The sequence below is a fragment of the Poecile atricapillus genome, chromosome 11 (assembly GCF_030490865.1).
Source record: "Poecile atricapillus isolate bPoeAtr1 chromosome 11, bPoeAtr1.hap1, whole genome shotgun sequence".
NCBI lineage: Eukaryota > Metazoa > Chordata > Aves > Passeriformes > Paridae > Poecile > Poecile atricapillus.
The window spans coordinates 14,127,866-14,147,553 of record NC_081259.1 but is presented as its reverse complement, the minus strand read 5'-3'; the positions used below and the strand labels follow the sequence as shown (position 1 = coordinate 14,147,553).

The window sequence follows — 19,688 nt, the reverse complement described above, 5'->3', positions numbered from 1 at the left end:
GACTTTATCAAACAACCCCATTTAGTTCACTTTTGGCCGCAGCAACACCAACCCAGCCCCAGCACCTGCTGCCCTGAGTGCACAACTTGGCTGGGAGGGCATGGGCAGTGCCTCAGCTCTGTCTGCACTGATGAGAGCAGCAGCTGCCTTGGATTTCAGCACTGTTACACTATTTGTAAGCACTGTTTAGACTGAGCTAGCTAACTTTTCAGCTACTTTGAGTGCTGAAAATCCCCTAAGATTTCCCAAAAATAGCATTACTATGTTGCACAATTTTTTATGCTGTATAGGCAAACATGGGATCTTGACTTTCTAACGATAATTAACTGAGTATTTAAAGGTTTTAACCTTGAAAAACAAGGAATTGCCCATTTCAGCACATGGAACTTTCCCATGAACAGAAGTCATCCTACAAACCAGAAAAGGAATGGAGAAGGCAGATTTCAGCAAGTTCTCTAGAGAGAACTCTCCAGCAAAGAGAGTTCAGAGTGACAGGAGCTGACATGGACCAAAACTGAACAGTAGGCAACTGACATTTAATATTTGGGGCTATCAGAGGATCAGCACAGCTAGTCCTGACTTTAAAGCACAATGAGAGTGAGGAGCAGTGTGTCCAGGGCCAGACACTGCCAGCCTGCCAGGAAATGAACCTGCTGGGCATTACCTAGGTGAGAAAATGCGGCCACTGCACGCTGTGCCACAGCTATTCGTGTCCAAAGTAACAGCAAAATTACGGACAAAGCCTTAAACAATCTCAAGAGGTAGCATAGGGACTTATGTTCCAGCCTCTCTTTCCTCCTTAGCATTCCCCTGTAGCACTTCTTCCCCATCAGAGCAGCTCACAGCCGAGCTTACATCCATTCTTTTCTGCTGGCCAAGCTATGAACGAGAGAGTGAGCTCTGCAGGAGCACTGTGAACATCACACTGCCTCTGTGTATATGATGTGGTTTGAGAAGCTGGCACTCACCTCTTCCCATTTCCCACTCAGCACTAAGTTTCTGGCTAGTTATGCTTAATAAAAAAGGATGTGCACTCATCAATTTCAAGATGAAATGCCATTTTCAGGCCTTGCACATGACATTTGCTGTACTATGCTAGACTGAATGAACATTTTTAACATTGGATTTTTCTTGCTAACAAGGTGTTCTTCATCATAGCACAGATAGGAAAAAATGGGAGCATTCTAATGCATCCAAACTACAGCTTGTTGTTTTTGCTTTTCTGTAATACACTTTCTAATGAGGATTTCACATCATTTAACATGCATTCCCTGAGTCACCTGTTTAATGCTGCAACTTTTAAAAATCTGCTTTTATATAAAATGAGCTCTTACTTTACTATGTTGTATTGAAGGATGTAGTTTGTATAGATTCTCTAATAAGCATCCTAATGCAAAGAGATGATCCAAGGAATGACTTTGTTACAGAAGCAGTGGAGCAGGAACAAAGGATGGTTCAGTTAAAAATGTATCAGCTGTACCTTTCACTTGAGTATTTCCTGCTGAATGCACAAGAAAATTCCATTTCAAGAACTCCAAAACTGCCTTTTATTACATACTGGAAAATTTTTTCAAGAGCTTGTGTATACAAGTTTGAAGAAACATGACAATAATGTGAAATATCAAGTGAGAAAGAGCCTGCCTGGCAATCTGAGTTTCCCAGCAGAGCCTGTGCTTCCCTTGGAGCTCATGTGCCTGTGAGCCACAAGAGCAGCTCTGCAGAGACAATGAACACATCATTTCTTACATGAACAACATGGACAGCTACAAAATGTACTTTTTGGATGGTGTTTAAATGAATTTTCAGGAATGCTAATTTCATTCTCTGGTGTTACAACCCTCCTTTGGATCTGCTTTGTTGGGTTGCAGATTCCATGAGTGGCACAAGAAAACTGGTGGATTTGAGCATTTACAAAGTGCCTTCTAGAAAAAACATTTATCTCTACGGCAGTGCTGAGTTTTTTGCTAATCTTAAGAATACTTTTATGTAGCTTTTTTTATGTCACAACTATAATGCAACAACAAAAATTCTGTGATTTTTTTTCTTCTGTGCTAGCATTTATCTAGTGGAAAACAAGTTCTACTCTACTTTTCTGGACACTTTCATATATATTATGGAGCATGTGCATGCTAAATTGTATAAATAGATTTAAAGTATAAATCTATACCATATTACTTATGTTTTACCAGAACATAAGCTGGATGAAAAAAAAAAAGAAAAAAAAGGCAAATGAAGTAAACAGAAGTAGATATTGTCTTCCTGGTACTCCAAGACTATATTGTGCAATATTGTTTTCCAAGCTCACTTCATATAGATAAAAGCAATTCTGTTCAGGTTTTTTATCCTCAGATACTATCAGAGATACCATCTGTGACAGGTGCTTTTGGAATGGTTACTCCCAGTAGGGCATAAATTAAGCTCCCAGATGAATTTCATTTTGGGTATTAGGAAGCTCAACTGCTTAAAACTTTTGCCACTAACAAGTTCAACTCATGCAGCCCTAGATTTCAGGAATTCTTTACCTTTTTTCCAAAGCTTCAAGACCTGTAAAGAAAAAAGGATATTAACAGAGGACTGTTTTCATAGCATGCCTTCCATCTCAAACACCCTGAAACCCTTCACTCCTCTACTGAAAGAAACTGAATTATCTTGTTGCAACTTCATGATGAGCACTGCATTTAACTCTTCTTCCTCTGTGACTAAATGACCATAATTCCTCTAACTACAGTATATTAAGTTTCAGGCACATCTGTCTGAAACTGGAAATGTTACATGAATTCCTCTAATATGAGCAAGTATCTTAGGCAAAGAGATAAACTCTGCAGCCACAACAGCTGGATTCCTTCCAAAAGGAGTTAGTGGCAATACTGTCACTGAAAACAATAACAAACACTTAGCTTGACATATTTATTTTTCAAGGTCAATAAATAAATGTAAATACACAAATTTGGAAAAATCTTAGTAACAGAATGTTTTTAAACAACATTCTGGCTTAAAGTCTCTGTTATTGACACTATTGGAAATCTACTTAAAGTAGCTAAGTCGTTATGTTGGTGATCCTCCATCACATTAATTTGTTTGAAGAAGTTAGGCTGCTGCAAAGGAAAAAAGGACATCAACCTTTGCTTTGACATAGAAAATTATCTGAACTGCATACATTAAGTATTAAAATTACTTCTCTGGGCATGACTTTTCTAGAGAAGATATTTTTAAAATTTACAGTTTACATATTAGAGACCTCCTACTGTTCATTACTTCGTCATTATAAAAGGGAAATTGTGACAAAAGTGGAAAAAAACCAAAAGGGGAAAAGTCATGGAAGAAAAATGATCCAAATTGGCCCTTTAGTTGGTAAGACATTCTTCCTTTATCTCATTTTCATTCTAGGCTGGTAACAGATGTGTGTAATGACTGGTTGCCATCAGTGCAGTAAGTCTGCTTGAAATAAACTTGTGTTAGACACTCACTTTTACAGACATTCTCCAAACTGCTGGAAGCAGGAATGTCATATTCCACCTTAGCCTGCCCAAGTTATTCTGTGTGAACACTAAGGCTTAGAGCATGGATACAGAACTTGTCCAGGAGAAGCAGCCTTTTTCAAAAGTATCTACAAATCGCTAAATAGAAATTTTTATCCAAAGCAAGAAGGTAATTGTTACTGATTTAATGGAAGTGGAGGAAGATTTGTGGTTCCCTCAAAATTCATCAAGTGTTCTATTTCTGCGTTCTATAAATACTACAAGATGCAACATGTTTATTTGGTTCCCATAAATTAGAAAAATCTGGTTTCCAAAAATTCTAAATTAGTGATTTAAAAAATAAAATATTACACCTGACCACCTCTCAAACCATCTCAGAGATGGCTTCACCCCTCTGTCACCCCTTCAGAAGTGTGCTTTTTTAAGAATACATGATTTATAAAACAAACAAAAAAATGTGTTTTTAACTACAGTACACTTGCTTAAATATACAAGTGGACACGTTAACGTCATGTTGAAGTTCAAGGTACTTCTGGATAAAAGGCAGATATTAGTTATTTTAACTCTGCATTCTTATATAGAATAATGATTATTATAGACTTTAGCTTCCTCTCATCATTCATCTATCATATGGAGAGGTCAATAAATAAAAGCTTATCTGGTCCAGTTTACCTACAAAAGAAAAAAATAATAAAAGAAAAAGAAGTTACCTATAAAATTACTTGTTTAACCCTGATAACATCTGAGTTGCCATACCCAGTTTGTAGTTGCAAGAAAAGCAAACAATATTCATTTTGCTTTTTAATAAATGCCCCATTATTTTCATGACAATTTTTGTATGCTGCCTATCAAGTCACATATTCTTGGGGCAAGAAAGCTGGCCAGGAGATGCAGTGGTAGCAGTAAGTATAAATCTGGGTTCAAAAAAAGAACATACCAGATCCAGAAGCAAAGAAATCTGGACACACTGAGGAGGCAGTGCCCAGCTGTTATTTGGGCTCTTGTGTCATGGAGACTATACCCAGCCTAAGATATAGTTTCATACTATGGAAGTAACACAGAACTCTGTTGTGCTCGTGTACAGACTTCAGGAAAAAGCCTTACACAAAATGAATTACCTTTGTTTAGAGTAGAAGATAAAATAGCTTACTAACTGATGTAATGAGTAATGGATGTCACTATGACACAGGACTTGCCATGAGTTGTGTGTTCAGCTACAAGGTGCAGTATTTCTTATGACTAACTCAAAGCACAGCCGCTTCCAACTGTGATTTGGAATTCCCTCTTGAGCAGCACGCACTATGACTTTGAAGGAAGTCTGTCTGATTGTTACAAAGTCATCCATCCTCTCTTGGAACATGAACAAAATCCATGGGGTAATCAGGCACAGGCGGCATGTAACAGGTTTGTCTTCCTTTTTACTCCTTGTTTTTGCTTCTGAGGACATGCACTTGACTCCAGATGGAATCCATGTTCTGTTACAAAAGAACACAGCTGTTCTTCTCTTTCTCCCTCTCCTTCTCTCGAGGCTCTTTGCGTTTGCGTTCGTTACTCCCGGATTGTCTCGCGCTGGCTGGAGAGGCAGCACCTTGTACCTGCTGTGTAGGGAAAAATAACATGGGAAATGAACCCAGCACCATTGCAGATACAGCCTGAACCATTACTGTGTGGTGAAGTTCACAAACAAAAGGTTTAGGTATTATGCTAACCAGCAGAATTCAGGTAGGGGTTTTTGGTATACCTACTCCAGAACCTCCACAAAATTGCATATTTCTTGAAAATTAAGTCAGCTGAAAATATATTTCAAGTTTCATGTGTCCCTTCTGTTGTGTCCACATATTCAGATCAGTAGTTTCAATAAAATATGGTTTCAAGCATTTTCTGGCACTTCTGTGTTATTGGACTGGAATTTTTTCTTTGTTTCTCTTGTAAGTACATAATCCACATTTTGCTATTTGCAGTCAAAGTGCTGGTGTGGACAGATAATGGCAAGGCAGCAGCTTTTTGTGACTAGAAACTCTTTAATAACTTGGAAAGAGGGTTGGTATACAAAGGCAACATAAGTTTTGTTAATTCATCATCTATTCCCTGTTACCCATTCATAGCCTGCAAATGAGCAGGCTCCTAATCCTGCTCAGCAGGTTCTTCAGTTCTTTCTACCTTTGGCAGCCAGCAGTAATGAATCTGTGTCTTAGACAGGTACTGCTGGTTCTATTAAAGCAACAAGCAGTGCAAATAACACAATTTTTACCTGTAAAAATTCTTGTTTCATGCTTAACAAACTTAAAAGTTAATGGTTCTGAATTACTTCAGGCCAAAGATGCAGGCTTTATATAGATTATTTATTACATATATGTAAATAAAAACAGTTCTGAAAGTCCTCAGTAGTTAAAGAACTCTCTAAATCAAAAAAACCAATATTGTCTCTGGCACAGAAGATTCAGTTAAATTGCATTTTTGCATAGACATGTGCATGAATCACATTTTCAGAAGATTTTGACATCAGCTGCTTATGGGTATGGGATGGAAAGGTGTACTGGAAGAAACTGTGAATTGCCCAATTTGGAACAACAGAATAGATTCACATGAGATCACAGTCTGAAACACCTGAAAACATACAGCAACAAACTTCTGCAAAACAAAATAAAGACAAAGCTTCAACTACTATCAGAAGTTTAGTTGAATGCTCTTCTGCAAGTAATGTAAAATACTAGCTAATACCATCTTTGTAACCTGACATATTAATTCATACCATCATTCCAAATTTAAGCAGTATAAATCAAACCCTAATTGAGAAGGTTAAGCCTGCTTTAAAGTATTTAAATGTTTGCAGTTGCCAGATCTACCTACATGCATACTCCAACAATTGCAGCATATTCCTAAAGAATTCTATATTCTCCTCTAGTTGAAATATGTACAAGCACAGATGTGTCTATGCAATAATTAAGATTTTCTAAAACTGATGATCATATTCTGTAATGTTTCCTTACCTGGACCTGAGCAGCTGCTTGTTCTTGTTCCTGATAGTACTGAGAAGCTCTCCTGTCCTCCTCTTCCTGGAGCTTCTTTGCCAGCTCTAGATCACTGATTCCTTCTGGGATCTGTTCCCAGTTAATCTCTTGATTCTGCTGCTCTTGTTGTAGAGATAGTGCCATCAGATAATCCTGAACAGTAAACTTTTTAATTAATGCTCTTTCACAGAGAAAAAAGTCGTATCAAGTGAATTTTGCAGCATGTCCAGCTACACAGTACCATCACTTTTCTCCCAGCCTTACCGTCAAAGACAGATCAGGAATTTGTTTCAGAACCTGTCCATAACCTCAGCTGCAGAAAGGCTGAGAACAGCTACTTTACATGTCTGCTTTTACAATGCCTAAGCTGCAGCACAGAAAACACAAAAACTAATTAAAAAATTTTGCTTTCAGGTTTAAATTCTATTACCTAGACAGCAGCAAATTATCTGTCAGATTTTGATTCTGAGAGAGAGATGTTGTGCTTCAATTTATTAAGAAGCATCTTATTAATTTTCCCCCAGTATTTAAAAGACATGAATGGTGATCATATAAACTTGTTCAGAATGTAAGATTTTGAAGGAACTTCATCTTGCTCTGCACTTGTGCATTAACTGGTACAACTCAGCCCCACCTCAGAAATGACTTCTGCAAACTGTGTCTCAGTAAGAATAACAAACACTACCATGAGACACAATCTGCTGTGGGGTTTCTCCTATATTCAGAAGGCAAAGTTCAGCTATGACAATCTTAATGAGCTGAAGGAAGTTTGTTATGTAGGAAGGAATTCCACAGTCTGCTGCTGTTTCCATATACAAAGCAGAGGTGACATTTCACCTGAGTGAGGACTTTGCAGAGATTAAAATCCCATTTTCCAAACTCCTCGGTTGGTCTTACTTTTCCTCCCTCAAACCCATCTTAATACTTTCAAGTGTCACTTTTGGGAACCCCAATCTAATTACCTAAAGGAGTTTTACAGTCCCACACATGTGTGAGTATACACACCTGTGGAATTACACTAAAAATCAGCACTAACTTCAAATGGAAAGGCAGAAATGCAGTACCTGATCTATTTGGTCCTGCTGCCCTCTGTAGACAGTTTCAGGGTCTGATGGAGGCCGCAGGTGGAATTCAGAGTCACAGAAATTCCCGTCACCATCCACATTGTGTAAACTTTCCCACACAACCTTCTCTTCTGTAAGAAAGCCCTGGTCTGTCACCAACAGGTAAAGCTGACCCTATACAGAAGAAATAGAAAAACTTGTAAAACTTAAAATAAAAAAATACTTTTTACAATCTAAATAGTAGAAATTATACAAATATTGCACTTCAATAAAACATTCATTTAGAGTTTTTAGCAAGTTTAATAATTAAATAAATCAGCAAACAGCATTAAACCACCAGACATTAGTATTCACTGCTAAATTAACAGCCACACAATTTCTGTATTCCATCTTGCAATTCTTCATTCTTAATGAAAGTTCATATTGACTAGAAATTGATATAAATCATTAATATAGATATATATGAATAAATATATTAATATATGTAAAGCTTTGACAGCTCTTTAGAAACACACCTAAGAAATAGACTTAAAAACTGGCAACAAAAACTTTAAATCCCAGGAGTAATCATATTAAATTCCAAAGGCAAGATATGGAGACAAAGGTGATCTTTCCAAACAATCCAAGAGGCATTACCTCAAGATGGCCACATCTCAGACTTCATGTTTCATAATGAGTTTTGATAAAATTTGAGGTCTGTGTCAATTGAAAGTTCTAAATTTAAGATTCTTACTATCACTTGTCACCAATAACTGCTTTTGTTGGCATTTTAGTAATTTTACATTTCCATAAGGCCAAATTTCTTGGTTTCAAAGTCTGAAATTATAAAATGGGCTGGTCTGAAGGAGACAATGCTAACAAGTGCAGATACCAAGGCACTGGAAGGATGAAATGTAAGCTTAGGCTGAAGGAGTGGGAGAAGAGCTGAAATCAAAGGGAATAACTGAAGGAGCCCCCAAGTAAAAGGAGATGGTGCTGCATATCTGAGGGACAGCAAAGCAGCACAAAATACCCGTTTAAATTTCCATTTAAATCAATCCATTTATTTCATCCTACCTTTTTTATCATGTTTTTAGGATTATACTCCAAATCAAGAAGGTTGTTACTGACCATACAGCACATTAAGACTGACGTCTCCATTAGTATTACTGAATGTACCAGATTAAGACACTCAATACAACACTTGTAGCATTGGTTTAGCTGTAAAAATCAAGGCAGCTTATTGTGACAGCCACAAAAATTTGGTATTTGGATTCCAGCAACACACAAAGGATTCTCAAAGATCGCTGTTCTAAAGTTGTACCAAAGCAAGCCGCAGATCCTGTTCTATTGATTTCTAAAGCTAAACAGGCAAGAAATGGAAACTCTGTCCATACTCAACACATGGAGAATGAGCTCCCTGACTTCTCTGATGTCATTAAATAACTCTAAGGAGATGCTGAAATTCCAATCACATCTCGTCAATCCCACTCTGTTTACAGCCCCTCCTGGGGCTGGGAGGTCACTTGATGTAACAAAAATATTATTTGAAGACTCGCAGCAATTATTCCAATCTTACCTAATACCATTACATGCACTTATACACAAGGCCAAATAGAGTGGATAAAAAAAGCAAACCAAAACCAAACAGGTAACACTACTGTATGTTCAAGCTTGGGAACGGGAGTTAACCAGCACAGCGGGGCTTTACAGACATACGTACAAGTGTCAGCAACAAGTCTGATCACATAACATGATCTAAAAAAATCACCTGTCCCTTGGAAACCTGCCTGAGAACTGAATGATACTCCTGACACCTAAAATTGCCTGAAGAAAATAAAAGGAAGTAATTTCACAATGTTTCCAGTTTGCACAGAATACCTATTTCACAACATTTTGTACATAAGAATCAATCTTCTAAAAGACATAAAATAAAATCCTAGAATTTTTAAGATAAAATGTATTTGAACTTTTAAGTTTTATTTTGAACAGTACATTGACCCAAACAAAACTTAAAAAAGGGGATGGTGTGTATGTGTCTCAGGTTTTCCTCTATTATGCATACATTTTTAATTACAGACCATCAACTGTGATTATGAAAATATTAGTTTTCCTATCTCCAAACTATTATAAGCTTAATTTTTCCACATACAAGTATTAAGGTATATCATTGCCTTCACAGAATTAGAATCTAGTATCTAAGGATGGATTAAAGCTAACACGTGTTTGACATAGAGACCTGTTTCAAATCTTAAATACAATTCATATTATTACTTTGTAAGAATTTCTCAGTTGAACACTGATGGTAAAAATGTCATGTTAGAGAAAATAATCAAAAATAAATGTAACACAGCTCCCTATGAAAGGCAATAAACTTCATTGCATATCACCACATTACCTGAACACCACCACTGCAATTCCAATACCAAGTGCATACCTTAAAACATTCTGTTACACTTGAACAAAGCTTAGCAAACCAACAAACACAGGCTCCCTAGTGCCTGATAAGAGACAGAGTTCCTGTTCACATTATTGGAATGAAAGAAAAATGGGAAATCACAGATCAGAGATCCAACGTCATCTTTCCCTAATTTTTAACCAACTTCTCTGATCTCTACATCCTATTAGTAAATTAAAATGAATCCCACGAAAAACCCCAACCAGGACCCTCACAATATTGCTAATATTCAAGGAGCCTTTGGCAATAATGTCATACATTAAGTAAGAGAAGTTGGCTCTTTTGCTATGAGCTGTAATGCAGCCTCTCATCAGCGGTTTGTTCCTTCTCCTTGCAACAAGAAAATAGAGACTATTTCTTTCTACAGACTGGCTTTGTAGGCACGATTTTAATGCCAGGCACGTTCTCTTCCCAATGCCGAAGGCACAGGCCACACTCAGTGGCACAGCCAGACTCCAGCAAGGACAGCCTGTGATCCCAGAAAAGCCTTTTAGCCTTTCATCCTCTGACCTTCGCGCTGCCTCTGAGCCGGGGCTGCACCGAGCCGTGCCTGGGGCCAGGAAGAGCAGCCGCCCTTCCCAGGCACTTCCCACAGCCCGGCCCGGGGCTGGCTCTGAGGGACACGGACACAGCCCCGGGGGACGGGGGGGACACGGACACAGCCCCGGCCTGGCTCTGAGGGACACGGACACAGCCCCGGGGGACGAGGGGACACGGACACAGCCCCGGGGGACGGGGGGACACAGCTCTGAGGGACACGGACACAGCCCTGAGGGACACGGACACAGCCCCGGGGGACGGGGGGGACACAGCCCCGGCCTGTGCCGCTGGTCCCCGGGCACAGCTCCCCAGGCCGAGCATCACACCGAGCTCGGGCAACTCAGGTAACCAATGCACACAAAATTTGCTTTCGAATGCTCCCCACCGAGAACGGTACCAACGCTTTACAAACTGTTTCTACCTTCAGAAAAGTCTTAACTGGCCATTTCTAGAGTATTACGGGATTATCTTTTAGATTTTTTTAATGTGGGTTTTTTTAAACAAATATCCAGTCTCATGGGTTAACACTGCCCCCCAAAATACCACCACATAAGAGACAGCAAACATATCTACTACTAGCTATAGTCTATAGGGAGTAAGACAATAAAAGAAAGTCTCAAGTGCATAGCTATTGTAGACACAGTTTACTTTAACAAAGTTATGACTAATTATTTATCCTAAGAATCAATACTTAGATACTGTAGACCAATGCCCAGATTTTATAGTTTCACATATAAAAACTTTGAAATAAAGCTGAGGATAAAGCAAGATTATTGTCCCAAACAGGGATCTCTCAGTCTTCTGGTTTGCACAAAAAGACCCCTCTTAAATGCACAGATATAGGCTACAGTACTAGACCTCTTTTCCCTGGGTAATTTCATAATCAGATTAAATAATTAAGATTAATGTTTTTAAACTAGTTGTTCTAATGCCAATTACCAAGTTTCCAGCAACTTAGAAAGTTGAAAAAGAAAACCTAATAGTTTCATACAGTAAAGACAAAACATTTTAAGCTTTATGTTTTGAATAGTATGTAAATATTCTCTTGGACTTCTGGATCAGATCCCTTCATTTTTGTGAAGGTGTTTTAAGTTGATGAATGAGTGTTGTTTTAATTTTCTCTAACAGTTGAAACATTCAAATACTCTAATATTAAAAAGATCTTTTAAAGAAAGTATATACTACTAGATTCAGAGTACCCTCAGCATAAGAACTGTACACTTAACTAAGAAATTAAAAAATAAACATGTTTTTAAGCAGTTATATTCATTGCCTCTACTGTGCCAATCTTAAATGCCCAGGAAAATGTGCAATTATTGTTATGAAATACTTTGTATTGGAATAAAAGTATCTGTTGAGTTGTGAAGCAGAAACACAACATTTATAAACTAGAAAACACACATACTTAAAAATCCAAACAGGTAAGTGTCTTGATACTTTTCAGTAAAGAACACAGGTTCTATTACAAACAGTCTGTGGGAAAAAATGTTCCAACTGAACTAAGATCTTACCAAACTGATCCCCTCTTTCCTGTTTTTCCTTGATCTAGGGAATTATCATTTGATGTATTTATTATCTGCATAATGAAAAGCAAAGGCAAAAAAATAAAATCACATTTTTAACTGCTGAAAATTATTATGGTATAATCAAGTAAGGCAAGACTAATAGTATGCAATTAAAGGGACAGGAAGTAGAAAAAATGATTACTTGGGCAGATGGACAAGGTATGGAAAGCCAAGTCCTTTCACTAAAATATCAGCCTTGAAAAACCCACACTGCACTTAAAAAATATCCCCAGTGTACAAATCTCCTTGTATCAGCTGTACATTAAAGCTGCAAAAAAAAAGTTGAATAATTAGCTTAATTAGAATAATAATTGCTAATTACTCAAGCTGTCTCTGAAAACACACCAAATTTATTACATGGACATTACTTATTAAATGTGTAACTCCCTTTTGATTAACTTTATAGCCGCTTTATTTCTACGTTTCCATGTATTGGTTTGGAGGGGAAAGAGGGAAAGGCAGTATTAGAGAAAGAGAAAAAATAATTGCATCATTCTTGCCACAGAAGTTCTACACCTCCATTTTCCCTGGCATACGTGATGTCTCCAGTTTTCCCAATGGATGGACTTTTCCCCATAATCCAGCTACTGCTGACTACTGCTCAAAGTGTGAGGAAACTCCATTTGCAGAGTGAGCATTAAACCCAGGAGATGGAAACAGTGAAGTGGTTGGGAAAAAACTCAACTCTGTAGTAACAATGCATTTGGCACTCATATGAATGTCCTGGAGGTCCGAAAATTTCTGGATAGCTGATCTTGGCCAACAGCCGAAGTCTATTTCTGACTTGATACAGAAGACCCCTTAGATGTATAGCTACTGCAAAGAGCTGGGTAGGTTAGAAGCAAACAAGAGTTATTGCTGGCCTTTAAATATAAATTTAAAAATTATTTTCTGTCTTTATTAAAAAGTTTTTTGATATTGCAAATTCTGTCATGTCCCACACAGCAAAAATCCAAATCAAAATGAACACTGTTTACAAGCAATAACCTCAGAAACTAAAGCATGTAAATAACATGGAAATTAAACACTAACTAGAAGGGAGGTCCCCATGACTGTGAAAAACAAGAACAAATGGCCTCTATTTCAAAACTTAGCATTTCAGAATTCTAAGAATTCTCAAAAAGCACAAGACTAAAACCACTGTGACTTAGCAGCAGCAAACCTTAAATATACAAACAACACTCTTCTTCAAATATTTTAACTTTGTATTTCTTAGGACTTGTATTTAGTTCTTACAGGTAAAACTCAAGACACAGATTTTTACTCACTGCCCTAACCTCTTCTGTATTATTAATATTGGATAAGGATATTTAACTCATTGAAGTGTTGCATTTAATTTCTGCAAGGAAAAAGGATCTCAACTGAGAAGTACACATTTACAAGAATGAAGCTGATAAAGCACAGACAAACACACACGAGCTTCTGGTCTTTAATGTAAATACTGGGTTGCAAAAGACTTACAAAGAGCCAGCATTTTACAAAACTGATCTGTATTCATAATCTCCAGGTCAAAGTGATGCTCACTAACTGTATTTAATACAAACAGTATTTTAGATTTTAAAGGCTTTCTTTTCTAAAAGCAAACTGTATTGAGGTTGGGGTTTATTCTTCCCTCCCCACTCCATAATGAAAGTGTCTAGGCTTGTTTCACAATTTACCACCATCTAATCTAAGAAATAAATTTAGAAAAGCAGAGAGGGGAAAAACTATATTCAAAATTGTGATTTAAATGAGCTGCATCAGGAAGTGTAATATTTGACCACACAGAGATATATTTCATAACTTTTGGTTATTTAAATGGAAGAAGGGAGGAGAAAGATCCTTTTACTTGTCCTACTGCTTTAAGAGAGTGGCACTGTATACACAGATTAAAACAGATGTCAGATGTACTCCAGTCAGAAAACCAGATGTGTTACCTGCTTGTAGAGTTAATCATTATTTATCAGGACTGCTCAGACCTTTAGCTCAGCTTATGAGTAGTTACTCAAAATGCCAAAGATTAGCACTGGCAGTCAAGATTAACAGAGGGAGAAAAAAAGGACTAGTAGTGACAAATGGAAGTGTCATTCACATGAGGTATAAGACATTATCACATAATGGCAAAACCAGTGGTTTCTTAATGTTTTTGCATGTTACACACCTCTTCTTTTTTTGCTTTTATTACCATTATTCATAAGTACAAGTGTACATGAAATTAAAGTCTTATTAAATAACAGATAACCAAAACTTAATTTTAAGAGTACTATACAAGGATAAAAACTCATACACTACCATCCTAGCAAAAGTGAAGTTGTTTTAGCATTAAGATGCTCCACAAATGAATGTAAACTTGCCAAGCCAGATTCTCTGCTCCACAGAGGAAGGAGTCCCAGAAGCACTAGCCAAGCTGACACTTGCTTTTTGTATCCTGGAATATTCCTTTCACAACTGCCACCATTTTGCTTCTCCAGACACGGATAGAAATAACTTAAAAAAATTCTCTTGCCTAACAAAGGGAACCAGTATTGTAGTTCATCTCAACTTCTCCAAATGTTTGGTATTTTGCACATGGACCTATTCATCGACTGGCCAAAATGAAATGCAAACTTTTAGATGCTCAGAAACAAGAAATTAATTAAATTAACCTTATCATGCGAACCACAAACTGCAAGAAAATTTAAACCATGTATATACATAACCACAAAGAGTTAACACAGGGAATAAACTGAACATAAAAGGAAAGACAACAAGAAGATTCAAAGTAGTAATGGATCTCAGTGTCTAAATCACTGTAATCAATAATTCCTAAGTAACACTTGCTACACATCTTACATTCACTGTAAGCCATATTTACATATAACAACCTGGAATTTAATTTTATTTCAAGACAGTGAAAAACTGTACCTTTGAAACGAGCACACAAAACACAACAATAAAGACAAAAATGTTGGATGTACCTTGTATTTGGTCATGGTGCTAAAATGGTTGTTCCTGAAGAACACACAAAGTTCTCCCTCCTGCACAGCTGAAGTCAACTCACACAGTCCATGGTATGTCAATTGTGTAGCTGTGTTATTTAGGAACTGCTCAGCTACAAACCCTACAAAAGCAACACATACTGTTATGTGTGTCTATCACACACTTGCTAGTACAAGACCTGGTAACAATAGTATTTTTCCCATCTCCCCACTACATCCCCATATTGCCACAAGCCTTAGGGAACACATTCAGAGAGGGGCAAACAAGTTTCAAAGTTCTAAAACCACAGCATTGTAAACAAACCTTCCCATGTTCAGAAATGCTATATCCACTTCTAATATTATTCATGTTTTTCCTTATTGTAATGGAACATATAATTCATATTCTAAACACAGGAGATAATACATAAGTTGAAATCTGAATGCTGCCACAATAGGGGAAGTTCTTGCCAGCTTCTGAAAAAGTGTATTGAATAGATCAAGATCAATGCATCAGAGAAGTTGAAATGAGAAGCAGTGCTGTGTGACTGCCCAGGGAAAGCAGCTCAGCACACAGAATGCAGCTCTTCCCACTGGTATCTCTACTCAGCATGAGCCACATGGAAAATATGTAACTTAGATTTGGCAGGCCACATACTTTGATAAAATACAGAAAAATATTACCTACCTTCACTAACTAGTTCACTGTTTTCTGACTGTTTACAAGAAATTATCTTCTCCACCAGCTGATTGTAACTGCAGTTACCAACTGCTTTTACTATGTCAGCAACCTGCAACAGAAAGGAACAACACGGAGAATTTACTTCTGAGAAGAACAGAACACAGCTGCAAGCCAGTGACAATTATTAATAAGACAGTAAGAATTCAATAAAGAGAGGATGTTATCCTCTTAAAAAAATCTAGGCCATAACATTTTAGTCCAGAGTGTTACACATTTTGCTATCTCAGATCCTATTTTAAATCCTTCAGTTAACCCTTAGCATCAAAAGCGAAGGCAGACAGAGAGCACTGCACAATTCGGATCAGCTGGGCCAGGGTAAGAGAACAGCAACCCTCACCAACAAGGCATGAAAAGAAAAACTCTCTGGCATTATTATTCCAGCCAAACTCACCAGTTTCCCCCTAAGTAAACAATACCACTTTATTGTTTATTAAACACTATAATTAAAAATAAATTTCATGTTTGCTAAAGATGCAGTTCTCTCCAACAAGTTCCACCATCCTCATTCCTCAATAGCAGTGACTAATAAATCAGAATTAAAAAAGGAGGGAAGTAACTTTGTATTCTTTCCAAGTGTTCTCTAATAAGTTTTCAAAAATGATGACTTGGACACCATATCTGGGGCAACTTGCTACTTCCCTCAGAAAAACAATTCTCCTTTACAGAGTCATAGAAGGCTTTTAAAGCAGTTTGACTGTAGACCCAGGCTCTGCAAAGTTCCTGCACTAAAAAACACAGTCTTTATTCACTCCTCAATTTTTCTGACTAGATTTAAAAAAGCCATTACCATATTCATTATTGACTTGTTAAAACAATTAAGAAATATCTCCCCTCCCACCAATAACATTCAGAATAACTTTTTTTTTTTTTAATAATTGAAACAGACAAAGTTACCTGAGGGTCCACTAACCATCCATGGTACAAGGGGATATCAAGAAGATCGAACACTATGCACTCAGGAGTGTATTCAAATACTCGGACACCTGTGAACTTCACATTGACATCCAGACCCGTCTGCAACTTATGCAGAATTGCCATTGCATCACTCATATTCTGACAACAGAAAGAAAAAAAAGAACAGATGACCTGACAGAGCTTTGTACACTTGGTGGTTAGTCTTGTCTTCATAATTTAGTACTCATCAACTCAACACTTCAAAATAAAAAAAAACATTTAAAAGGGTAAATTGCCTGAACAAATGTTTCAATGCACATTCATGTTACACACTGTGCCAGAATATACATGAAATATAACAATCTCCCTCCAATCGCCTCTATCTGATGGTTTCTTCTTTTACACCCATGAACTAGTTTTAGGCTGTTCTGACTGCTTTTATGTCTATTTCCCAAAGCCACTAGCCAGATGTTTGCAAGAAAACTGAATTATAAGGGAATCCTCAAGGGACTTTTCTTGAGGTTTCTTCTCCCCTGTTAAGCCTTCCCTTAAAAGTCAGGCTGAATCACTTGTCACTATATAATGAATGAACAATAAGACCTACACAGACCCACTTGCCAACTCTAATTTCAGGTTTCAGTACTAAGGATCAGAGTCTTAATTGTTCACCACATTTTTTCTTTAATAAAAAGACAATTGCTATCTTATTTTGGGCATACCTTTAAATGGCCTGTAGATTCTACTGTAGAAACAAGTCATGAAAGTAGCACTTATTATAGTAGTGATCCCAATGGAATCCTAAGGAGAATTATCAAGTTATGAAGTTCCAATCAGAGAAAGGAAAGATGAGCCAAAGAAAATGTGCTTTGTGAGACAGTTATCTGGAACCAACAGATAAAAAAACCCAAAAAAATTCCTGACATGCAGGAAAAAGAATTTTCCACTAAGTGAGAAAAGCCCACAAAGAGTACAGTCAAAGTCTGTGTAGAAGATTTGGGGAAACTAAGGCACTTGTTTGTTTGTTGTTTGTTTGTGGGTTTTGGTTCTGTTGCTTAACAGGAATCCAGGCTTACAACAATGAGAAAAAAGCATGACAAAGACCAGAAACTCAGACTGGACAGGAGATGGAAACAGCAAAGATTCACAGGCTAAAACCACTGATGGTTAAAAGACAGTTGCTTCTGTTGTCTTCTGATCAGAATCTGCACTTGAGCACAGCTGCTATAAACAAGAGTTTTAATGCCTGTAGCCCTTTAACTGTACTGTTCTGTCAAGTTTCCATGACCAGGAATGGAACAGTTCCCACTACCTTATTACATTTTGCTTCATCTTACTGACAACTTTGTTATGTCACAAGGTTTGGAATTGAGGAATATTTTGAAGTAATTCTCAAAACTGACTTCAACTTTTAAGTTTTTATAATTTTAAAAGCAAACCAAAACAGCATAAGAGTGCAGTCATTAGTACAGACCAGATATCAAACATAAAAACCTGAGATGTTTTGAAAGAAATTTTGCCATAATCTTACTCTGCTAGAAGAACAAAAAGTCCATAGTAAGTCAGCATTAGCTGTCCACCAATTTAGATCATACATCGACAGACAATTGCTGCATTTATTTTCTAATGTTTACTTTGCAACAAAGCAGGATTACATCAAATGGACCAGAAAACCACAGAAATTTCTTACTACAATTTCAACGCTATCACTTCTGCTTTAGCTCCTTCCAAACCTTCAAAACAACTTAGAAGACATCTTCAACAGAAGGCTTCTTTGAAATTACACAATTAAAAACTGAAGGTATGTGATATTTATGTAATAAACCCATATATTTGAGCATAAGAAAGCTATAGAGGTTGTATTTTCACCAGGTATAGTAGTTTTCATCACCCTCCTGTAAGCTGATTATAGCTATAACCTTCTACAGCACAGAATTGTGTGGAACAAAATAGCCAATCTTGTTATTACAGAAGTAATTCCTATAATCTGATACAAATCAATCTCAAGTTACTTGATTTAGTTTTCAACACTGAATGAGAACAAGAAAAAATGACCCAGGAATAAACAGAACTACCTTGAAACCTTTCACCTATCAAAAAATACAAATCCACTTTTCCATAAGGAACCAAAAAACCAGCTATGCCTACATTCAGAGCTTAGAAAATATATACTAAATCAGTAATTTTTAAAACCAATAGCATTATCTTTAGTATAGTAAGACTTCTGTGATGACATATAAATAGTGACCAGTGCAAATAATATTGCCTTTCATGAAATAGCATCAACCTCTTTCTGTCCATCACAATTAATAACACAGATCTCAGTTTACATCCTCAGAGAAACTCTGGCAGGCACCACAGAACAGAGCAACTGAAGTACATGTAACAGAAGACTTCAAAAAGCAGCTAAATATATTTTTATTACTACCTTTGTGTTACAGTTCCTCAATAAAACCCATTTTATTTCATTATGCTCGTAACGGGAGAAAAAAAAACCTTATCTTGTGTTAATAGGTAAGAGTTCTTCTTCACTAATAGCACATATATAGAATTATTACTCTACATCAAGCCCAGGAAAAAACCAACTAGAAACAATGGTCTGTGTGCTTCTGGTTTTTAACAAGGTAACAAACCCTCGGTGAGAAAAGTAATTTCAGTTTCCTCTAAAAAGGAAGGTTGGATTCCTTCCAACTGAGGAAGCAACTGTGTTTTAGGAGCAGCTAAAAAAAGCTCCTACCTGCTCATAATTAAGTCGCTGAATTTCAGATATCTCTTTAGGCTTTGCGTCAAGAATGTAGTCACCTAAAAGAAAGCAAAAATGAAATTAAATTTATTTCACAATCAAAGCTTCAACATTTCTATGAATATTTCTGACTGAATCTGACTGATAATAAATACCACAACTGAAGTTTTCTACTATATTAATGAGATCACACTGCTTTATAACCTGAAAGTTATAGTTATGGAGTAAAATATGAATATAAAAAACTTTATGAGATCATATTAAGAAATAAAATTCAAAT

General features: G+C 36.9%; 1 protein-coding gene across 2 annotated transcripts in view; it reads right to left on the bottom strand.

Moving 5' to 3' along the window:
* Positions 1 to 56: 56 nt before the first annotated feature.
* Positions 57 to 19,688, bottom strand: part of MINDY2 (MINDY lysine 48 deubiquitinase 2) — a 29,920-nt gene continuing 10,288 nt past the window's right edge. The window contains exons 3-10 of one of the 2 annotated variants that reach the window (XR_009278420.1): positions 19,403 to 19,467; positions 16,669 to 16,827; positions 15,721 to 15,823; positions 15,033 to 15,175; positions 7,555 to 7,728; positions 6,470 to 6,643; positions 4,598 to 5,077; positions 57 to 2,544 (exon numbers count right to left, since the gene is read on the bottom strand). Coding sequence is in view for 1 of the 2 variants with exons in the window: in XM_058846635.1 (XP_058702618.1) it covers positions 4,958 to 5,077; positions 6,470 to 6,643; positions 7,555 to 7,728; positions 15,033 to 15,175; positions 15,721 to 15,823; positions 16,669 to 16,827; positions 19,403 to 19,467 (938 nt within the window). In the remaining variant the exon portion in view is untranslated. Of the gene's footprint in view, positions 2,545 to 2,893; positions 5,078 to 6,469; positions 6,644 to 7,554; positions 7,729 to 15,032; positions 15,176 to 15,720; positions 15,824 to 16,668; positions 16,828 to 19,402; positions 19,468 to 19,688 lie in introns of those variants that run through there. The other variant, XM_058846635.1, reaches the window with a different exon arrangement.